This window comes from Syngnathus typhle, linkage group LG1 (assembly GCF_033458585.1).
Source record: "Syngnathus typhle isolate RoL2023-S1 ecotype Sweden linkage group LG1, RoL_Styp_1.0, whole genome shotgun sequence".
Classification (NCBI taxonomy): Eukaryota; Metazoa; Chordata; class Actinopteri; order Syngnathiformes; family Syngnathidae; genus Syngnathus; species Syngnathus typhle.
In genome coordinates this window covers 3,174,277-3,196,552 of record NC_083738.1, presented here as the reverse complement: position 1 = coordinate 3,196,552, position 22,276 = coordinate 3,174,277, and the positions used below count along the sequence as shown (strand labels likewise).

At 44.6% G+C, this 22,276-nt stretch overlaps 1 protein-coding gene and 1 long non-coding RNA gene across 12 annotated transcripts in view; both read right to left on the bottom strand.

The window, feature by feature from the left end:
• Window positions 1-22,276, bottom strand: part of LOC133163184 (uncharacterized) — a 268,250-nt gene that overhangs the window by 214,286 nt on the left and 31,688 nt on the right. The gene's annotated exons all lie outside the window — the stretch shown is intronic.
• The window catches only part of LOC133163127 (protocadherin-18-like), a 59,497-nt gene that overhangs the window by 27,401 nt on the left and 9,820 nt on the right, over window positions 1-22,276 (bottom strand). For 7 of the 11 annotated variants that reach the window (XM_061292757.1, XM_061292748.1, XM_061292739.1 and 4 more), the window contains one exon: window positions 22,011-22,126. In XM_061292757.1, coding sequence (XP_061148741.1) covers window positions 22,011-22,126 — 116 coding nt within the window. Of the gene's footprint in view, window positions 1-4,501; window positions 4,650-17,874; window positions 19,667-21,105; window positions 21,189-21,275; window positions 21,338-22,010; window positions 22,127-22,276 lie in introns of those variants that run through there. The other 4 variants (XR_009716323.1, XM_061292776.1, XM_061292766.1 and 1 more) reach the window with 4 other exon arrangements.

Sequence of the window (22,276 nt, the reverse complement as noted above, 5' to 3'; positions counted from 1 at the left end):
GAAAAATGTATATATATATGTTATCATGCGTTCTCTAATCAATGCCTTACTGCAATATTACTGCAATATATGCTTGCTGTTTGGCCTTGCTGTTTATATGATGTACCACAGAAGGACAGTTCCTTTCTAACAAAGACCACTTTGTTAGACAACATGCCTCATTGCTGTCCTGCACCCCAGATGAACCTCCAAGTGACCATTAAAGTCAGGGTTTTCCTAACTATCTTTATCGTAGGATTAGGTTGGAATGTATATAACCAGTAATAAATAACTTAGCTTGTTGCATCCTACACAATGTCGTAAAACTTCCCTTGCTATGTTTTAACTAGAGGTCAAAGGTTTTTTCTTTTGTATCCAGTCCACTCAAACTCCTCTTCCCAGATGTTCTTATCAGTATGTAAACACCTAGTGGTTGTTTGCTTACGAGACAAAGCCCACATGCCTTCCTCCTCCCCTTGGTGGCTCGTGTCTCACACTGTGGGTAGGGCAAATCCAAATAAAAAGAGTGGGAGTGCCTACAGATTTTTAGTGTGTGTAGAGATTGTCTCAAGCTATCTGTACTGCACTCCTCGCGAGAAAAGACTTAATATTCTGTCTCACTTGTGGTTTGTTTGCTGTTGCTCTTCTATTCACTTATTCAGTCAGCGAAATAAACCTGACAGAAATTGGGGGCTCGTTCCGGGATCTCAACACGCCCTGAACGGTTCCAGCGGGCTCTTCGACACAGGCGAAAATCCTCGGCCGAGGTAAACAAAAGCCCTTTGACGGGACTGTCTCGATCAGTCCGGCTGGACACCGGGAGGGTTGACGAGATCTTCCGAGGAAGAGAATCAGCAGACCGTGAGTAGGAATATTAATTCTACTAAATAGAAACAGTTAAATTCCGCAGGGGCGGATGTGGAGCCCCCTAGCTTTCAAGCTAGTTAAATTCTGCAGCAGGAGGGGCGGACTCCTCTGTTATTAAAAAAAACAAAACAAAAAAACCTTGAGAATTCTAGACCCTATCAAGTACAACTAGAAACAGTTAAATTCTGCAGGGGCGGATGTGGAGCCCCCTAACGTTTTATGTTAGTTAAATTCCGCAGCAGGAGGGGCAGACTCCTCTGTTCTTAAAAAAAAACGCGCGTGGTATGCTTGTGAACGGTTTGACTGAGAATGATCTCATTTGAGCGCTCCTCTATATAAACACACAAGATTGTAAACGGTGGCTTTGTGTGGGTGTAGAGACATCAACTCTTTCGGGGGAAGTGAAAGGAGACTTACCACAGATTGAATTTTTAACCACTGTCCTGTGAATAAAGTTGGTTTTAGGACACTGTTCAAACTACCAACTCCTAAATTTAGAAAAATAAACCATGGGAAACTTAAATAGTATTGTGTCGCGTACATGTATGTCTATCGTGTTATGTGTCTCGTCACCGTGGGATAGAGAAAAACGTAATTTCGGTCTCTTTGTGTGTTGTGACATGTGGAGAGATTGACAATAAAGCTGACTTTGACTTTGACTTTGACTTAGTAAGCGAAAGTCCCTACCCCGACATGAACTAAAATGCAAGGATTGGAAATTAATGAAATGGGTCGACCCAGAAAATGTAAAATATCTTGACAAATGGATAACCAATTACAACTTTGATGGCCAGCTGAGCTCAAAATCATTAAACGACCTAAAGCAATCAATTAAAGCCAAGTGTGGCGCGAATAAAAAGAATAAAGACGGGTATCATTTAATAGTACAATGGGAATTGGAAGCTGAGAAAAGAAAATGTGGACAATTGAAAGAAAAAAAAGAATAAGGGGAGTGAAGAAAAATCCAAAGAGAGCTTGTTGTTGCATAGGCAGGAAGATGATGAAACGACATCAGCGCGGCCTCGCTTGAGGGCCGTAGCTGAGGGTGTGATAGATAAAGATGAAAAGGATGATCAAATTACAAAGAAAGGCGTTGTGGGACGCCAAAGCGAACCATCCTTTCCGACTTTGTACCCCAAATTGTCAAGCGCAGATGATCCTCCAAAATATAGTGATTCTGCTCATGCCATGGTGACGCGAAGTCGCGTGAAGTCAGAAGCTCCCTCTCCCTCGGCCCCCGCGGCAAGCTGCGGCCCAGGCTACACGGGAGCGGAAGTAACTGACGCTTACCCAATGATTCAAGTAGCAAATCCTCATGATGACGGGGGACCCACAATTTTAGTATACAGAACATGGACACAAGCTGATGTAAAGTCAGCTACAGAAGGAATGGCATTACCTTCTGAAGACGTTGAACAATACTGCACCGAAATAATTCAACTCATTCCTTCCTATAACTTGAGAGGTGATGAGGTGCAGCAGGTTTTTATGGCAACCTTGACCAAAGATTGGGCCAGTGTCAAGGGCGGGTGGAATCCTTTTGATGACCAAGGCCGTCCATTAGAATATAATGGGGTGCCATTGAAAACTCAAATTGACCAACTATTAGGTAGGATCAAAATAAAATTTCAACGTAGAGCAAATTATACAGATATTGGCCGAACCAAACAAAAAGAGGATGAGTTGTTTGAAGATTATAGACACAGATTGGAGGTGTTCAAAGCCAATAGTGGTTTGGAGCCTGGAACTGATGTCTATAACCAACAACTCAAAAATGCTCTACATGCAAATTCACGACCAGCAATCCAAAACTAGGTTGCTAAACACATGATTACTTTCCCAACCTCTACATTGCGACAATTTATTGATCATGCTATACACGCTGAAAAGGTTGTCAATTTAAAAAAAGGGAAAAGAAAAAGGGAAAGTGGCCGCCATCTTTTTTGCAAATGATGATTCATCTGAGGTGTTTTATCAAAACAGAACCTTCGAACCACGCCAGAGAGGGCGCGGTCGTGAGAATTTCCGTGGCAGAGGCAGAGGAGGGTATAATCGTGGTGCGCTCGATTATGACCCAAACGGCCAGCCCGCCCAGGGTCAGTCAAAGCGATATGACTCCCGACCTCCTCTTTGTTGGTCATGTGGCAAAGAGGGCCATATAGCAAAATACTGTCCAAATCCCCATAAGGGTCAGGCTGATCCTCCTTTATGACTAACCGATGGTCAACAGAAAATTGAAAAGACTGTCCTGGCGACAGCTCCCCCTGCTTATGTAGATTTGAACATTCAGGACTTGTTGATGAACAATGTAGAGAAACCTTTGATAACTTTGATGGTAAATGGGACTCCCATAACGTTTTTGTGTGACTCAGGCGCGTGTGTGACCACATGTCGCGACATACCTGCTGATGTGCGAGAAGGAGGAAAGACTTTCTGGGTGAGAGCAGCAAATGGTGTGACAACTCCAGTACCCCAGTCTCGTCCAGTCTGGATACGGGACCCAGAAGGGGGAAGTTGTTGCATTCCCATTTTGCTGATGCCCAATTGCCCTGTTTATTTGCTAGGAAGAGATGCTCTCACTGCACTTAGTCTTTCCCTTGTGCCCATTAATGACAAAATCGTTGTCAAAAGGCGACATCAATTACAGATTTTTGGCCAGTTTAATTGCTATTATTTCTATTCATTGGATTTGACTGATGCAGAAGTTGTGCAGTTTGGAACCCCTCTTTTAGCCCAGGCAGGCACCCTGTTGCGCTGCCCTGAACAGGCGATGGACCCAACCAACCTGCACGTAACCATGTGGCATAAAAACACGCCTGGTCCTGATCACAACTACGAGAACATGCTTGAGGCTGTTACGCCTGCCTCCTTGAAGACATTTTTCCTCCTGCATGATGGTGAAAGCCGTGCCTGTGTTGTCATAGGGCACCTCCCTCTGAGGTGCAGAAATTGCTCATGTCTCCCACTCCGCTCCACATCTCATTGTTTCGGCCTTTTACGGCCACATGGCAGAGTTTGGGATTTATGGCCAGAGATGCACTGGCGGCTTCTGATTGGACTCAAGTTGGGCCTGACTCCTTTTACAGTCCTTCTACTAAGTTTTTTAAACAAAACATGAACCAGGTCCTGTCATTTGTTAGTGGAGTTCACGTTGACTCCTGTTCTGAGAAAGCATCCTCATTTTGACATTTTGTGCTGTCATCAGATGACGAGCAAAAAGGTGTTCTTAGTGCTTCTATGTGTTCCTATATGTTGTGCGTCATCCTTTTGTGCTGGTGTGTGTGTGCGTGTGCGCGCAGAGGATCCTCATGAATGGGTGTGTGTATGAGTGCGAGTGAGATGTGTGTCCTATGGAAGAAATCAGTAATGGAGAATGTTCTGGAGGCTGTTGAGCAATAATAGGGAAATTGAGAAGTGGACGATGATGTGTTTAAGTTGGTTGGAGAAACTAAGATGAGCAGTGTGTGGCAGTAGAGAAAATAAGACGTGTGTGGCAGACAGTGACTAGAATGGTGGCTTGATAGGACGAGAATGAGACAGCAAATGTTGTGTAGAAGACTGAAAGATGTTGAAGGTGAGCATGATGAAGGGGGCAACGGCAAAGTTGGCCTGCCCTTTGAGAAGGTGAAACTGATAAGCGTGCCTGCGCTCGCGCGTTGTCGCGGGGCGGGGCTGTCCGCGTGGGCCTTTGCTATGCTCGTGTGGGCGGTGGGCCGGCATCATGGTTGTTGCAGGAAATGGCCAGCCTGTGACCAATCAACATTGATGCTGCGCCCCCATCTCTCGCACGAGGGGTGCTGTGGCTGCAGGCGAAACAGGGGAAGTGTGAGTTTCTCAGAGAATGTTTGAATATTTGAAGCAGGGTGATGCTTAAGGAAGATGTGACAATATTTGCATGAAGGATAAAAGGCACTGATGAGAAAACAAAAGTATAACCAAAACGTCAAAACAGAGGATGACGTTTGCGCAGCGTTGTTTGTTTGTATTGTTTGTGAGCTGTGTCTCTGCTGTAAGTTTTTGTGTTGTCTGTGTGCTGTCAGTGTTATGTGTTAAAATTGGCTAATGTAGGTGCACAAAAGAATTTGCTAGATTGTAGTCTATATGATTTGCACCGCAAAAAAGAGCAATTTTGTGAAAAAAAGAAGAAAAGAAAGGCAAGCAATTTTCTTTGTGGGCAGAAACTGGTCCACACTGCATTAATGCCTAGCCCTGATGAAACAAAATTTGAAAAATGGAAAGAACTTGCTTTCTGGAATTGGATGAAGCAAAATTATTAAATAACATTACAAAGCTAAATTTAGAAGAAATAGTCGATTGGTTGTGTCAAGTCTACACAAGTTTTTACATTTGGGAATAAGAGAGTGATTGAGTTAGTTAAAGTTAAGAAACAACAACAATTGTCTATTATATTAATTTACTGGCGGTTATTTTGTTAGTTTTTATCTTTATCTTGATTGGTTTGACACCTGGGGGGAGGAAAGATTAGGATGTGGAACACGGGTTGAGACAACCAGTTACACACGCAAACCATGTGTGCACTGGGACACTGAGAAGCATTTTGAAAGGTATGTCAAAATTAAATGAAGATGAAATCATATGTAGTAATACAACGCTTTACTACATATGGATTCTCTAAATCGTACAATTGAGTAAAATAAAACATACTTTTTGACTTTTGTTCAAATTACTAAGATTCTTGTGATAAACGATGAGAAACTGATTGAAAAGAAACTACAAGAAACTACAACTAAGCTAGTTGTGGAAGCAGTCCAATTGCCACGACAAATAGCTATGTGCACGTGTGCAAGGCACGCACGAGACTGATAAGCTGTCAAGAGGTAACAAGCTTGCAGACGGAATCGCATAGCTGCAGTGCAAAAGACGCTTCAAATTTTATACACACAAGAAGCGGATTGAATGACTGAAACATTTTTAAAGATGTGCAGCGACAAAGTCCATAGATTGAAATTCAATCATGGACAAAGAGAGGGGCAAGAGTAGAGAATGGCATCTATAAATGACCAGAAGACAGACCTATCCTACCAAAGAACCTATACCAATTGGCAGCAATATTGAGCCATAGTGCGTGTCACATGGCTCAAGAGGAGGGATAGTGGGGCAGGTCAGTCAGCTTTATACAACATACGGATTTGATTCATATTCAAAACATTTTCAAAAAAATAAATAAAAAAATAAAAAAAAATAAAAAAAATTGTAGAGCTTGTTTAACATGTGCTAAACACAATCCACAGGTTTATAATGCCTGGTCATAATAGATGCATTCTCAAAATGGTTTGATTTGGTTTAAACAAAAACACTGAATGCCTTAACAGTGGCAAAAACCTTATGTAAAAAAAAAAAAAAATAATAATAATAATAATACCGAGATATGGGATTTTGAAAATTAATTCTCGTGACAGAACTGGTATAAAGTGTGAAAATGTGCATGGGAAAAATGGAAGATCATGGACAAAATGTTTAGACCTGGTCAAACTGTACATAATTATTACAAGTACTGTGGGTTTAACCCCGTATGAAAAATTGTTTGGGCGACAATATAGATTACCATGTTTTAAAACCAAGTGGGAAACTGAGGATGATTCAAATTTGGCATTTACATTTTATACTTATAATTAATATTTTAAAGGCAAAAAGAACAAAGCACGTTCTCATTAAGAGCATTGAAAACAAAACGCTGGTGTTCTTCCAAGGGGGAAGGGCCACATTGAATATTGATAATTACATCAACTGCCATTAAAATAGCAGAAAGGTCAGTTGAGGTAGTCCTTGCAAATTACAAAAGGGTAATTTCTTTTGAGGTAACGTTCAATCGGGAAAAAGTGACCCAAAGGGAGCCTTACTTAGAGAAATGCCGGGAACAAGAAAATGGAACAATGACGTTATTGCATGTAAGGTGGCTATCTTTGTTGCCACTTTGTTAACTTCAGCAATATGGTATTTGTGGGAACTAAGTCATAATGAGTAGGGGAGAGATGAGTGAACAATTTATACTGATCACTCAAAAAAAATGTTTTAATTATGCTGCATTATAGCAATTTAAAAGATCAATTTGACCTTTGCAGGATGATCTGCTGTGTCAGATCTGGACTGGCATGAGAGTATGATGTTTATATGTATACTTTGTCAACAACCGCTGTAGATGTTAACGAATGGGATGAATATATGTAAAGTGAATGTGGATAATTTGTTTCAGGTAACTAGTATAAGAATAAACTGCTAAACGAAACAATTGATTGCTAATGGCAAAACAAGCTGTAAAGACAATTGAATATGTCATGTGTATGGGTTTGCGACCATTGCTTTATGTTCTACCGTCACCATTGATCAATCACGTCGATTGGATTGTAAGATGTGTGACAGAGCATTCTATATAGTAATATCCATTGAAGAAAGAAAAAAGAAGCCATTGCTTTCAGAGAATGTAGTCAAGCTAAATTGTATATGTATCAACATCCCAAGATCTGAAAAAAGAAAAGAAAAAAAAGTTGGTAAAAACCAAAATATCTTTGAATTTGACAGCCGACGATGATCTGACCGAAATTGATGCAATTGGTGTTCCCGGAGGAGTGCCGGATAAGTGTAAGCTGGTGAATCAGATAGCTGGTTTTGAATCCACCCTGTGTTGGTGGTGTACTCTTAACAAAAATGTCGACAGGATCAACTACATCCATTACAACGTGCAGAGGCTTGGAAATTGGACCGAGGCAGGTTTCAGGGCGGTCCACTCCCAACTGGCCGCTACTTCCCTCATGGCTTTCCAGAACCGAATGGCCCTTGACATGCTACTCTCAAAAGAGGGTGGTGTCTGCGCCATGTTTGGTGAGCAATGCTGCACATTTATTCCAAATGGTACTGCAGCTGATGGAAGCCTATCCCAGGCCCTTGAGGGCCTGACGACCTTGAATGAGAAAATGAAGGAACACAGTGGAGTGAACACGGAGGTTTGGAACGACTGGCTAAACGTGTTCGGACAGTACCGTACCCTGGTTTCCTCGGTCCTAGTCTCCCTTGCCGTTTTTTCTGCTGTTTTGACCTTGTGTGGATGTTGTTGTATTCCGTGTCTACGGTCTCTAATTAACAGGTTAATTACAACTGCTATCTCTCCAGCAGCTGAGACTTTTCCGTTGCTCCAAGGGGAAGACTTTGCGACGGACGAGGGTTGTCGCTCTGGCGACGGCCCCATCTGTGAAGCTCCTGTGATAAACCTGTCCGATTTGTTTCCCGACTCTGACATTGATTATTAAGGTTCGATCTCCTCCCGGGTTTAAATTTGTTCTCATGAATTGTGATCCTACGGCTGAAGATCTTTTTGAAATGGCCGCTTTTAGGTGATAAGATGGTCTCTGAGAACTTATGATAAACAGAAGGGGATTGTTAGAAAAATTTATATATATATGTTATCATGCGTTCTCTAATCAATGCCTTACTGCAATATTACTGCAATATATGCTTGCTGTTTGGCCTTGCTGTTTTTATGATGTACCACAGAAGGACAGTTTAACAAAGACCACTTTGTTAGACAACATGCATCATTGCTGTCCTGCACCCCAGATGAACCTCCAAGTGACCATTAAAGTCAGGGTTTTCCTAACTATCTTTATCGTAGGATTAGGTTGGAATGTATATAACCAGTAATAAATAACTTAGCTTGTTGCATCCTACACAATGTTGTAAAACTTCCCTTGCTATGTTTTAACTAGAGGTCAAAGGTTTTTTCTTTTGTATCCAGTCCACTCAAACTCCTCTTCCCAGATGTTCTTATCAGTATGTAAAGACCTAGTAGTTTTTTGCTTACGAGACAAAGCCCACATGCCTTCCTCCTCCCCTTGGTGGCTCGTGTCTCACACTGTGGGTAGGGCAAATCCAACTAAAAAGAGCGGGAGTGCCTACAGATTTTTAGTGTGTGTAGAGATTGTCTCAAGCTATCTGTACTGCACTCCTCGCGAGAAAAGACTTAATATTCTGTCTCACTTGTGGTTTGTTTGCTGTTGCTCTTCTATTCACTTATTCAGTCAGCGAAATAAACCTGACAGTATATGTACCGACATGCCAAGTCCTGGGAAAAAGCTGGAAAAAACAAAAACACAATATCTTTAAATTTGAGAGGCGGCGATGATCTGACTGAAATTGATGCAATTAGAGACCCCAGAGGAGTTCCTGATTAATAAGAATTAATTGACCAAATTGCAGCGGGATGGGAGCCCTCCATTTGCTGCTGGTGGACGATGAACAAGAACGTTGACAGGATGAATTACATCCATTGCAACATGCAGAAATTGGGCAAACGGACACAAGCGGGACTTGAGGCAGTGCACGAACAGCTAGCCAAGCCTTCCCTAATGTCAATCCAGAACCGCAATGCTCTTGTTATGTTGTTGTCTGGGAAAGAAAGGGTCTGCGCAATGTTCAGGGAACAATGCTGCACCTTCATCCAGAATGACACCGCCCCTGATGGGAGCCTGACGAAGGTGATTGCAAGCTTGCAATCCCTTAACACGAGGATGAAAGATAACGATGATGATGATGCAATTTTTGCACTTGAGTTTACAGGCTTTTTCCCAGATCTGTGTTTCCGAATGATGATGTTGCAACATTTATCCTTTTTGGTGGAAATATTTGTGCGCATACTTGTGATCCGACAACTGAAAATCGAGAGAAGTGGTTGTTTTTGGTGATGTAAAAATTGAGCAAATATGTGATAAACAGGAGGGAAATGTTGGAATAATTTAAGTAAAGCCTTGTCATTTACAAGTTTATGGCTTTCCTTTTATCTAGGTTCTTTCTCTTTAGTGACAGGGATGTCTTTTGATCCCTGTCAGCCATATGTATCCTTTAGGGGTGTAAATCGCGGGTTTTGTCACGATACGATATAATATCGATATAAAGAACTACGATACGATATTTGCCGATATCTTAAAGCCTCCTGCAATTCATTCACGATATATCGCGATATAGTGCTCTACGATCGATTTTTTTTTTCTTAATAAAAAATATAGAACAATATCCTGATTTATAACAATTCATACGCAAAATCAACAAGGTACTGCAAACTCTTTATTTAGGAAATTACAAGAGTATTGTAGTATACAAATTGCTTACTTTAACACTGAACTTTGATGTCGTGTTTTTTCTTTAAATGTGCGGCGAGATTTGTGCTCCCTGAATATTTGATCACCGCATGGCAGGATTTACAAACTGCACGTGTCTTGTCCGTTGAGCCATCTTTTCTTTGGAATCCAAAGTGCTTCCAAACGAATGACTTGAAGCCTAAAGGGGAGCAAATTTCCTCGTCTTTTTGGACACTAGCCATAGCACCAGCCCAGGAGCCGCGTACTAGTTGTCGCCTCCCCTTTCACGTGCGTGCTCTGCTCACAACACAACAACGCCGGGCGCACTGCTCCCGGAAAGAGGAAGCAAGCAACAATGAACTGGATTTCAAAATAAAGTCGCGTCTAATGTTCGAGGTCAAACACGGCGATATAAATCGATGTTTACCTTTAGCATCGATGCCAATAAATCGTAGAGCATTATATCGATTAGTCGATGTGTATCGATGTATCGTTACACCCCTAGTATCCTTCCTGTCCTTATGTTATCTGTGTGTTTTTGTTCCTGTAAGAGGCCTTCACTAACAATGAGCAGAGCTTATTTGCATCGGCGAAATGTTCTTATTTGGTTGAAAGAAACTTTATACCTTTTAGTTAACTGTAGGTTTAGTTCATAGATTGTTGTTGATCAGAACTGTTTTTCTTTGTTAAGTGTTAAACACAGTTTGAAGTAGTTGCGTACAAGTTATCCCATATTTACTCAATGTTTGTTCAAGTGTTTAGGACAAGTCACTCATTGTTATTGCGTGTTAATTTACTAAGTAGATAAAGTCTAGCAAAGGTCTAGTTGCATTGTTCCACAGGAAAGCGGCAATTGAAGTTATCTGATCTCACTTGCGGACGACTCGGCCAACAACTGGAGAAGAACAGATGGACAAACTCTGCGGGGGTCACGGGCCGACAATGAAGTGCTAATTCACACCACACTACATTCCTTAGCTAATCAACGTTGCTACAGACACAATCTTCCCTCCCTTTGGTGTAGCAACACCTCTGTAACCAGGGCAACCAAAACAGTGATAAAAGGAGCAGAAGAAACATCTCAAATGACTAATGCAAAGGTTGCAGAAAAGGTGCTGTTTTTTGCTGTTTTCCGGACGTACTGCTGTTCTTTCGGTGGCGGATCCAGATCGGGATTTGCTCAAGAAACTACTGCGGATACGGAAGCAAAGACCGAGGTCCAGATCACCCCAACGTTCTGGCTGAAGGTCCCAAGAAGGAGGGGGACGCAGCCTGCGTCGACTGGACCCTATAAATTGGTGGAGCGCATCTCACGTGCCGTCCAGCTGGCCGGCAAAGGAGATACGTGGTATCATCTGTCCCAGTGCGCCCCAGTGAAGGGTTCCTGCAAGGAACCAGATCCGCCATCGACAGCGTCCCCGCCCCCAGTACAAACAGAGGCAGAATAATCCTCTTCCCCCTTGGTGGCCAGGTAGTCCACCCTGAGCCACTGAAGACAACGACCGCGCAGCAGATGTTTCCAAGTTCTCCCCGGACGGAGCAGAGCTGCGAAGGGGGTGAGAATCGTGCTCACCCTCCACCAGTGGGCGTGCCAAGCACCCAACGGCTGAACAATCACGAGCAATTTTCATCTCGAACTGTTGTTATTGATAACATTCTGGTCGCCTAAGGCAGAGGGACCGTGTGAGGCTTTTCCTGCAAAATAACATCTAGCCGCAGGTTTTTAACTCACACAAAATTTGGACTGGAGTATTGAGGAAAAACCTCATCTTCACTGGAAGTTATTGCTTTCATTGTATTTTCTTACTTATGTTTGACTGATTGAGGTTGACATAATCATATGATAAAACAGGAGGGATATGTTAGGGTTTACAGAATATCTTTATCGTATGATTATGTTGGGATGTAACCTGTAATAATTTAACCAGCTTGTCCTGTCTTAACAAAACAAAAACAGTAGACCAAAGTGCTAAGATCATTTAAACTTATTGACTAGCTGCAGAGGAAGCAATCAAAGTTGCTTTGTTTACAGAACGTCGTAAAAGGTCCCCTGCTATGCTTTGATCAGCAGGGGACCGACTTCACCTCATCCTGTGTTCCCACACCCCCACTTTCAACCCCACTCTGTTTCTCTCAATAAATGTACGCCTGAAAAGGCCTGAGTCAGACCTCCATTTGACCATCGCTGTAAGCACAGCTATGAATGGACTCTCCGCCTGCAGGTGTTTAAAATGACTTGCTTGACTCCTGTGTGGTTCTTGCAAAACAAGTTAGAGTGAGCACCACCCTAACAATGTCTGTTTGGTTTCTGTTCCTGTCTTTGGTAATGTCACCCTGTCTTTTTGTTCCACGTCTTTGTCGGTCAGTCCTGTTGTTGTTTTTGTTGTACCATTATTTTCTTTCACATTTTAGGACAATAAATTAGTTAAATTTTGCGCATTATACACGGAAAAAAACGGTATCTATAATAACAAATAATTGATGAAACACTGCTCAAAATATCTATGCAATGGACAGGCGAGTGGAAGCCAGTGGGAGATGTGATGATACATATAACTATGAGAGCATTTCTGTTCTGGCTGCATGGCAACTATTCACATAGCAATTAAACGCCTACTTTTTGACAGAGAAACATGCCGTTTGGATGGCTTTGAAGGCTTGAAAGTGGTTGTGAGGAGAATGAATAATGTGCAGAACCTCACAATGAAACTATAAATAAGGGAAGGAGGGAGGAGGTGTTAGTCATGAGTGTTTAACTCAACTTTAATTAGGCTATTGTTCAAATATGGTGTCAATTGCTTTGAGCGGCTTGCCATGGAGCACATCCGTTCCGTTCTCCCCCCACCATTGACCCCTTCCAGTTTGCGTACCGAGCCAAACGGTCCTCTGAGGATGCCATCTGCTCTGCCCTCCACTCGGCCCTCACCCTACTGGAGAGAAGGGACTCGTATGTGAGATTGCTGTTTGTGGACTTCAGTTCTGCCTTCAACACCATTGTGCCACAACGCCTCATCAGCAAACTTGACACGCTGGGCCTCAGTACCTACCTCTGCAACTGGCTACTGGACTTCCTCTGTCAGAGGCCACAGGTAGTACGTGTTGGCGACAAAATCTCCGCCAGCATCACGCTGAGCACGGGGGCCCCCCAAGGCTGTGTGCTCAGTCCGCTGCTCTTCACCCTCCTGACGCATGACTGCACTGCAACCTACAGCGACAACCGTATAGTGAAGTTTGCTGACGACACGACTCTGGTGGGTCTCATCACCAAGGGAGACGAGACTCAATACAGGCTGGAGGTTGACCTTCTGACCACGTGGTGCAGGGACAACAACCTCCTGCTGAACGTCAACAAGACCAAAGAGATTGTTGTTGACTTCCGGAAGGGTCACACCCAACACCTGCCGCTGACCATCGACGGTGCTGTGGTGGAGAGAGTGAGCAGCGCCAGGTTCCTGGGGGTGCACATCAGTGAGGATCTCTCCTGGTCCACCAACACCGCATCACTGGCGAAGAAGGCCCAGCGCTGCCTGTACTTCCTGCCTTCTTGTTTTTATATTGTGTCGCGTACATGTATGTCTATCGTGTTATGTGTCTCGTCACCGTGGGATAGAGAAAAACGTAATTTCGGTCTCTTTGTGTGTTGTGACATGTGGAGAGATTGACAATAAAGCTGACTTTGACTTTGACTTTGAAACTCAGGCGAGCGAGCGCTCCTCCGGCCGTCATGACTACGTTTTACCGTGGCACCATTGAAAGCGTCCTCTTCAGCTGTATTGCTGTTTAGGGTGGCGGCTGCACTGACTACAACTTGAAGGCTCTGCAGCGCATAGTGAACACGGCTGGTAAGATTATTGGTGCTTCACTCCCCTCCTTGAAAGACATTTACATCTCCCATCTCACCCGCAAGGCGACCACGATTGTGAGTGATGTGAGTCACCCCGCTCACTCTTTGTTTGATCTTCTGCCCTCTGGGAAGAGGTATAGGAGCCCGCGCTCCCGCACCACCAGACTCAACAACAGCTTCATACTCCAGGCTGTTAGGATTCTAAACTCGCTTCCCCTTTCTGCGTAGAGTCCTGTACTTTTGCGCTATGCTTACTGTCTGCTGTATGCACACTGGCTTTTATTCGTTGTGTTATCTATTTATTTATTATTTATTGTTACTCTTATTATTCATTGTTTGTGCCTTCTTGTTTTTTATATTGCGTCGTTTACTTGTATGTCTATCGTGTAATATGTCTTGTCACCGGGATAGGGAAAACGTAATTTCGATCTCTTTGTGTGTCTCGGCATGTGAAGATGTTGACAATAAAGCAAACTTTGACTTTGACTTTGACTTTGACTTTGACTTTGACTTTTATTTATTTATTTATTTATTTATTTATTTATTTATTTATTTATTTATTTATTTATTTATTTAAGTGTATTATTTATTTACATAAATGCCGGTCCGCGAAAATATTTCTGACATGTAACCGGTACGTGGCGCAAAAAAGGTTAGGGACCACTGTTCTACGGCATCATCATCGGCATCACAGTCTCGAAAGACCATAGATTTCTTGTGTCTGGAGGTTAGATGTTCTTTGCACAGCGTCTGCTGTGGCTGGTGAGTCCTATCCGTGAGAGGCAGACACGGCCACAGATGTTACAGATGTGGGCCAGACCCGGTGGCGGTGGGGGCATGGTGGCTTGCTGCCTCCTCAATTTCCTTTTCGTTTCTCGGTGTTGAGCCAGGGTGATTTCGTAGGTCTGCAGCCCGTTTTGGAGAGCCTGTTGCCATTTGTGACGATCCTGGGCGACGTCTTCCCAGATGGCTGGGTTGATGTTGAAGGATTGGACTTCCTCACAAACAGACCGCAGTTTGTGAGGACAGGAGGCCGTGTGTCTGACACGGTGGTCTGCAGCACAGGAGCTCCACAGGGGACCGTCCTGGCCCCCCTCCTCTTCACCATCTACACAGCTGACTTCACCCACCACACATCAATCTGCCACCTCCAGAAGTTCTCGGATGACTCCGCCATCGTTGGTCTCATTAACAACGGAGACGAGACGGAGTACCGAGAACTGAACCGCGGAACCGCCTCCAGATTAACTCTGGGAAAACGAAGGAGCTGGTGGTGGACTTCCGCCGGCGCAAAGTCCCCCCCTCGCCGGTGAACATCCAGGGAACGGACATAGAGATTGTGGACTCTTACAAGTTCCTGGGTGTTCACCTGAACAATAAACTGGACTGGACTGTTAACACTCAGGCCCTATACAAGAAGGGCCAAAGCAGACTCCACCTGCTGCGCAGACTGAGGTCCTTCGGAGTGAGGGACGGCCTCCTGAGGACCTTCTATGACTCTGTGGTGGCGTCCGCCATTTTTTATGGGGTGGTCTGCTGGAGCAGCGGCATCACTGCAGCGGAGAGGAAGAGGCTGGACAAGGTGGTGAAGAAAGCCGGCGCTGTCCTGGGCTGCAGTCTGGACCGGGTGGAGGTGGTGGGGGAGAGGAGGATGGTGGCTAAGCTGTCCTCCATCATGGACAATGTCTTCCACCCCCTTCATGAGACTGTCAGAGCCCTGGAGAGCTCCATCAGCGACCGGCTTCGTCACCCACGATGCACCACCGAGAGGCATCGCAGGTCCTTCCTCCCTGCTGCCATCAGACTGTACAACCAGGCCGACCATCGTAGCTAACGGGCAAAATAACATGCAATAACGTGCAATAACCATATGTGCAATCACACTATGTGCAATATCTGTCTACCTCACACTCTTTTACCTGCTTTCTTTGCACTTGTTTTGCACTATTTTTTATCTAATATTTTTTTATCTCCACTGTATATTGTGTATTGTGTATTTTGTATACACTGTCCATATTTTTTTAATTATATATACCTTCTACTTCTTAAATCTTTTACCCCCTTCCCCGCATGCGTGTGTGTGTGTATATGTTACGTGTACTGCTGCTAACATAGGAGTTTCCCCATTGAGGGAGTAATAAAGGATTATCTTATTTGAGGTCTTGTTTGCAGACATCCTTGTAGCGGAGCAGTGGGCGGCCTACTTGCCTTTTGCCTGATTTTAGCTCTGCATATAAGATGTCCTTTGGCATACGACCATCTTCCATCCGACGGACATGGCCCAGCCAACGGAGACGCCGCTGCTTCAGCAGGGAGAGCATAGTGGGGAGCTGTGCACTCTCCAGGACTGCACTGTCTGTGATCCTGTCCCGCCAGGTGATGCCCAGTATGCGTCTCAGGCAATGCAGATGGAAAGAGTTTAGCCTTCTCTCTTGATGTGCATAAAGAGTCCAGGCTTCGCTGCCATACAAGAGTGTACTGACGACACAGGCCCTGTACACTTGCACCTTTGTATGGATGGTGAGCTTGCTGTTCTGCCATACTCTGGGTGTCAGTTTTCCAAAGGTAGAAGCTGCTTTCCCAATCCGGCTGCTGACCTCGGCATCGAGTGACAAATTGCAGGTGATGGTAGACCCAAGATAGATAAAGCTGCTTACAGCTTCCAGTGTGTAGTTGTTGATGGTGATGGAAGGTGGGACAGTAGTCCCCTGGCCCATTGTCTTGGTTTTGTTTAGGCTGATGGTCAGGTTGAAGTCCTGACATGCTTGGCTGAACCGGTCTTGAAGAGTCTGCAGGTGTTCCCTAGTGAGTGTTGCCAATACTGCATCATCAGCAAACAACATGTCCCGAATGGTGAGTGGTCTGACCTTGGTTTTTGCTCTCAGTCGGGATAGGTTGAATAGCTTGCCGTCTGTCCTGGTGTGTAAGTAAACTCCTTCAGTTGATGTTCCGAAGGCTTGGCGCAGGAGGAGAGAGAAGAATATCCCAAACAGAGTGGGTGCCAAAACGCATCCCTGTTTGACACCACAGCGGATGTTAAAGGACTCAGAAGTGTACCCATCGTACTCAACAGTACCTTTCATGTCAGTGTGGAAGGACTGGAGGATGCTGAGGAGTTTTGGCGGGCAACCTATCCGTTCCACCATTTGGAAAAGGCCGCTCCTGCTCACCAGGTCAAAAGCCTTGGTAAGGTCAACGAAGGCCATGTAGAGAGGTTTATGTTGTCCTCTGCACTTCTCCTGCAGCTGTCTCAGGGTGAAGATCATGTCCAGAGTTGATCTTCCTGCTCTGAACCCTGCCTGTGACTCTGGGTAGAGCATCTCTGCGAGGACTTGGAGTCTGTTTAGTACAACTCGAGCAAAGAGCTTACCGGTAATGCTGAGTAGGGAGATGCCACGGTAGTTGTTACAGTCACTCCTGTCTCCCTTGTTTTTGTACAAGGTGACGATGTTAGCATTTCTCATGTCCTGTGGGACAGAGCCTTCTTTCCAGCACAGGCATAAAAGCTTGTGCAGTCTATGCAGAAGAGCAGGCTTCCCACACTTGAGGACTTCGGCTGTTATCCCATCGGTGCCTGGAGCTTTTCCGCTGGGCAGGCTGTTAATTGCTTTGCTTAGCTCCTCAGTTGTTGCTTCCATGTCGAGCTCTTCCATAACAGGTAGGTGCCCTACATGCCTGAGGGCTTCATCAGAGACACTGTTGTCCTTGGCATAGAGCTCTGAGTAGTGTTCCACCCAGCGGTCCAGCTGATTAGAGCGTTCAGCGATGGTTTCTCCCGAAGCTGATTTCAATGGGACAATTTTGCGGGGTGATGGTCCAAGTGCCTTTTTGATGCCATCGAACATGAGTCTGATGTTGCCTGTGTCAGCAGCTACTTGAATGTTGCTGCAGAGCTGTAGCCAATAGTCATTGGCACAACGTCTAGCGGCTTGTTGGAGTTTCCCCCTAGAAGATCGGAGGGTCTGTAGATTTTGGTGTTTGGAGTGCGCTTGTAATTTGTGAGTGCGACGCGTTTTTCTTCAAGAATTGGTGCCAATGTTGTTAAATTGGCATTGAACCAGTCATTTGGTTTTCCCTGCTTTTTGCCAAAGACCGACAGGGCCGTGCTGTGTATGGCATCCCTCAAGCCATCCCAGTACCGCTGAGCGGAGCTGGACTGGGGTGGGCCGTGGAGGGAGACTTCTAAGGCACAGAGGAAGGCTGTAGCTTTGGTTGGGTCGGTTGTTTTGCTGCTGTCGATGCGTGGGGCTCCCTTTGATTTGGATCTGTGTAGGTTTTTTTGCCTGTAGCTTGACTCTACAGAGCACAAGAGAGTGGTCTGTGTCGCAGACTGCACTGTGGAGACTGCGTGTTTGAAGGATGCCTCCGAGATCAGAAGTGCGTGTTATGATCAGGTCTAACTGGTGCCAGTGACCTGAGCGTGGATGTCTCCAAGAGACTTTGCGAATGGGTTTGGTCTGGAAGTATGTGTTGGTGATGCAGAGGTGGTGATATGTGCAGAACTCCAGAAGTCTCTGCCCATTTTCATTCAGCTTACCGATGCCATGGTGTCCCAAGCAGGATGGCCAGGAGTCACGATCGGCTCCGACTCTAGCGTTAAAGTCACCAAGTAGGTAGAGCTGTTCACGGCTGGGAATGTTTTTAAGAGTCGCTTCGAGTTCATCATAAAACCTTTCTTTTATTTCCTGGGGGGAGCTAAGTGTTGGAGCGTACACACTCACTAGGTGGACAGGTCCCAATAGATGTATTGAGGCAGAGAACCAGGATTCTCTCAGAGCCACCTGTGGGTGGTACCACTGCTCCCAGGAGTGTGTACCTGACAGCGAACCCTACTCCGTGTTCCCTGGTTTCCTCAGGGGGCTTCCCCCGCCAAAAGAAGGTACAGTCCTTTTCCTTGAGTGAGCCAGATCCATGGAGTCGTGTTTCCTGGAGGGTCGAGATGTCAATTCTGAGCTTCAGGAGTTCGTTGTTGATAACTGCAGTTTTACGGACATCACTAATTTGTTGTAGGTTGTCGCTGAGCCCGGGTGTCATAGTCCTGACATTCCAGCACCCCAGGCGTAGTGCTGGAATCTTCGGTAATTTCCTTTTGTTGCTTGGTGCATGAATTTGCAGCCCACTTGTTAGGATAAATCCCTGAGCTCCAAGCACCCAATGAAGCAGGCAGGTATTGGCTGGGGGCTGCCCAGCTTGGGGCGGGCGGTAGCTGTCCAATGAGACCGAACATCTCTCCCACCGTCGGAGGTAGCCCCTGGCACCCTCACTCTACGCCAATATGAAAGGGCTTATAACCGGTAACTGCTAACCTCCCGTGTTTTGTCTCCACTGGTTAGTGGAGCTGAAGTTTCCTCTCCAGTGCGCAAGAAGCCTGGGCAAGTTTTATGGAAGCCTTGAGTTTCCCAGGCATCAGGGCTTCCCTCTCGGCCTTCCTGTTGTCACCCAAAGGAACGGTGAACCGATACGTTTGGCATCAGGTTGGCTGCAGGAGTTGCCAGAACAATGCCTTTTTCTTTTAAAGCATGAGTCTGCCTAACGGAGTCCAGGCCGGGTTTCCTGTCGGGGTTTGCTCCCTTAACCTTTTCGTTCCAGACGATACCCACAAGGCAGCGGGGGTGCTATTTCCCCCATAGCTGGGACAGTGGTTAGCGGGCGCCAGGACATCCACGCGCCGGTGGGCCTGTACGTCACGCCTAGGGGCCCACTGTTGCTCCCCCGATCGATCCCCTGCAATTTAGCCTGGACCCGTGAGGCACCCAGTTACCATGTGTGGCCACGAGGAGGCATGCAGAAGTCTTGACGTTGGGGAGACTATGTACCGGTTGAGGAGACTTACGCACTCGGCTCCTCTTTTCGCCCCCGGAAACAGGGGCCTAGCCGGCGGCAGTGGCTGAAAGCAGAAGGTAGCAAGCAGGAAGAAGCATTTCAACTTGCACTAACTACGAGCACTACTACTCCAACACCACTGCACTTCGCATCACAACGCCCTGTGTGCAAGCACACACACACACTACGGCATATACGTCTACCGTTTTTTTCCATGTATAGTGCGCAAAATTTAACTCATTTATTGTCCTAAAATCTGGGGTGCGCATTATACACGGAAAAAAACGGTATATTTATTACACTTTTAGACCATTTTTAGACGTGTTTTAGCCGAGACGTCTGGGTAACATATAGACGTCTATTAGACGTCAAAATGCTTGCAGGGATAGTGTGTGACTAACGATGCACTGGGGCTTAGCTGACTACGGGCAGTAGGTTGGGCACACCCTGAACTGGTAGCCAGCCAATCTTAAACATTTTTCAGATGATATTGATTACAATTGCTAAACTGGCCCTCCCCTGCCACAAAGATTATGATGCATCCTTTTTTATGCATGAAGCTGGCCCTCCACCCCACGCAAAATTTAAGGAAAATAGTCTGTTTCGTTTGTGCTGCAGTGGTTTTTTAGTTATGAAAGATTATTTTATGGGTCATCCATATTATTCCATTCATCCATATTCATTTTATGGGTCCAAATGAACCCAAAATGGTACCGTTCGTTTGTGCTTAGTTTGTGCTGCAAAAACTTTTGTTTGTGCTGCTACGGTTACATAGATATTACACATTGAATTTATAGCAATGAGGTCAGTCAGCCCTCCATTTACTTCCAAATGGACCAAAAATGATACCGTTCGTTTGTGCTTCGTTTGTGCTGGTTTGTGCCGCGAAAAGTTTTGTTTGTGCCGCCTACGGTTTCGTAGATATTACACATTTAATTTATAGCGATGACATCACTCAGCCCCCCATTCACTTCCAAATGGACCCAAAATGGTACCGTTCCTTTGTGCTTCGTTTGCGCTGGTTTGTGCCGCAAAATTCTTTGTTTGTGCTGCTACGGTTTCGTAGATACTACACATTTAATTTATAGCGATGACGTCACTCAGCCCCACATTTAATTGGGGAAAGAACGTTGACACAAATGTGATTTTGACGGCACAAACCAGCACAAACAAAGCACAAACGAAACAGACTATTTTCCTTCAATTTTGCGTGGGGTGGGGGGCCTGTCTACCAAAACAGGGCTTTTAGTTTTAGTTTGTTTTAATGTAAGTTTTCATTTTTAAAAGAATTGTGTTTTAATTGTGCGCAACATTAAAAGAGCACCATGGTAGGTATGCTATACTAAACAATTCTACAAAATTACCACTCTAAAACTTTTTGATAATACAGGGTAGAATTTCGCTGTCCACAGACTTTGAATTACAATCAGTGCAATGTGTAATAATGCTTATAAAGTCAGATTAAATAAACAAAGGTGTGGCACAGGTGCATGTCCGCCTCACGGTGAAGTCATGGGTTCGATTCCGAGTCCCGGCCTTCTTGTGTGGAGTTTGTCTGTTCTCCCTGTGCGGGTTTTCTCCGGGCACTCCGGTTTCCAAAACATGCATGGTAAGTCGATTGAGCATTCTAAAATTGTCCTTAGTATGTATGAATGCTGGTTGTTTGACTATACCTGCCATGCACTTTGCTGGCACCCACTTCAGGGTGCATTCCACCTCCAGTACACCTTCGACCCTTATGAAGATAAAGTCGTTGAATAAATGGGTGGATAGATGAAATTAAATAAAGCTAGCGCTTGCCAGCTTCTAAAATGTATTTGTGGGTTGAATTCCTGTTGAGAAGTATTAAATCTGGGTTCACAGTGTACTATTTTGTTTAATATATACTGTGTATGTTTTTTTCATATAATATGAACCTATAAACTATGAATGAATGATGAAAGCAAGTTTTATCTCGTGTTGTGTTTTGGCCTGAGTCAGATAACAAAAGCAGGGATGTCATGCAAGCCTAAACCACACGCAAACTTGTCTTCTTCTCTTCCTATCTCATTGTATATAGTCTTTGCATGAACGGCATCACATTACAAGCGCAGCAGGAACAGATGGTATTCAGTTTTATTCATTGTTCTTTATTGATAATAATTTAGCATTTTCTTATATTACTTTATTGTTAATTTATTTTCTGATTTTGCTTCCAAGTTACATTTAAAGTTGAATTTTCAAGGAGTTAAAGAATTTTTGTCGTACCAACAACATATTTCGATATGATATAGCTCAAATTATTATACACCCAAGGTCCCAGGTTAGCCCAGTAAGGCCCAGCAATTGTGAAAATGTAAATATAACTACAAAAGAAAATAAAACAATAATAAAGAGATGAGGTGCATAAAGCTCAGCAAGTCCCTCACCTAGGAGTCTATCCAAAGGCGAGTCCCTGCCAGGCTCGTAGTCGCTGTCGCCTGCATCACTGTCCCCACGACCACTATCTTTGAGACTGAATTTATCCATCTCATTCAGGGCATATCTGAGTGGGGAAAAAAACATCTGTTACAATTGTCATAAAACAATGGCTAATTATTCTTATTAAAAACTCTTTGCTACTAAGAACGAGGGAAACACTTTGAGGGTATTAGTTGATATAAAGGTAATGTAACATTATGCAGCATAATGGTTA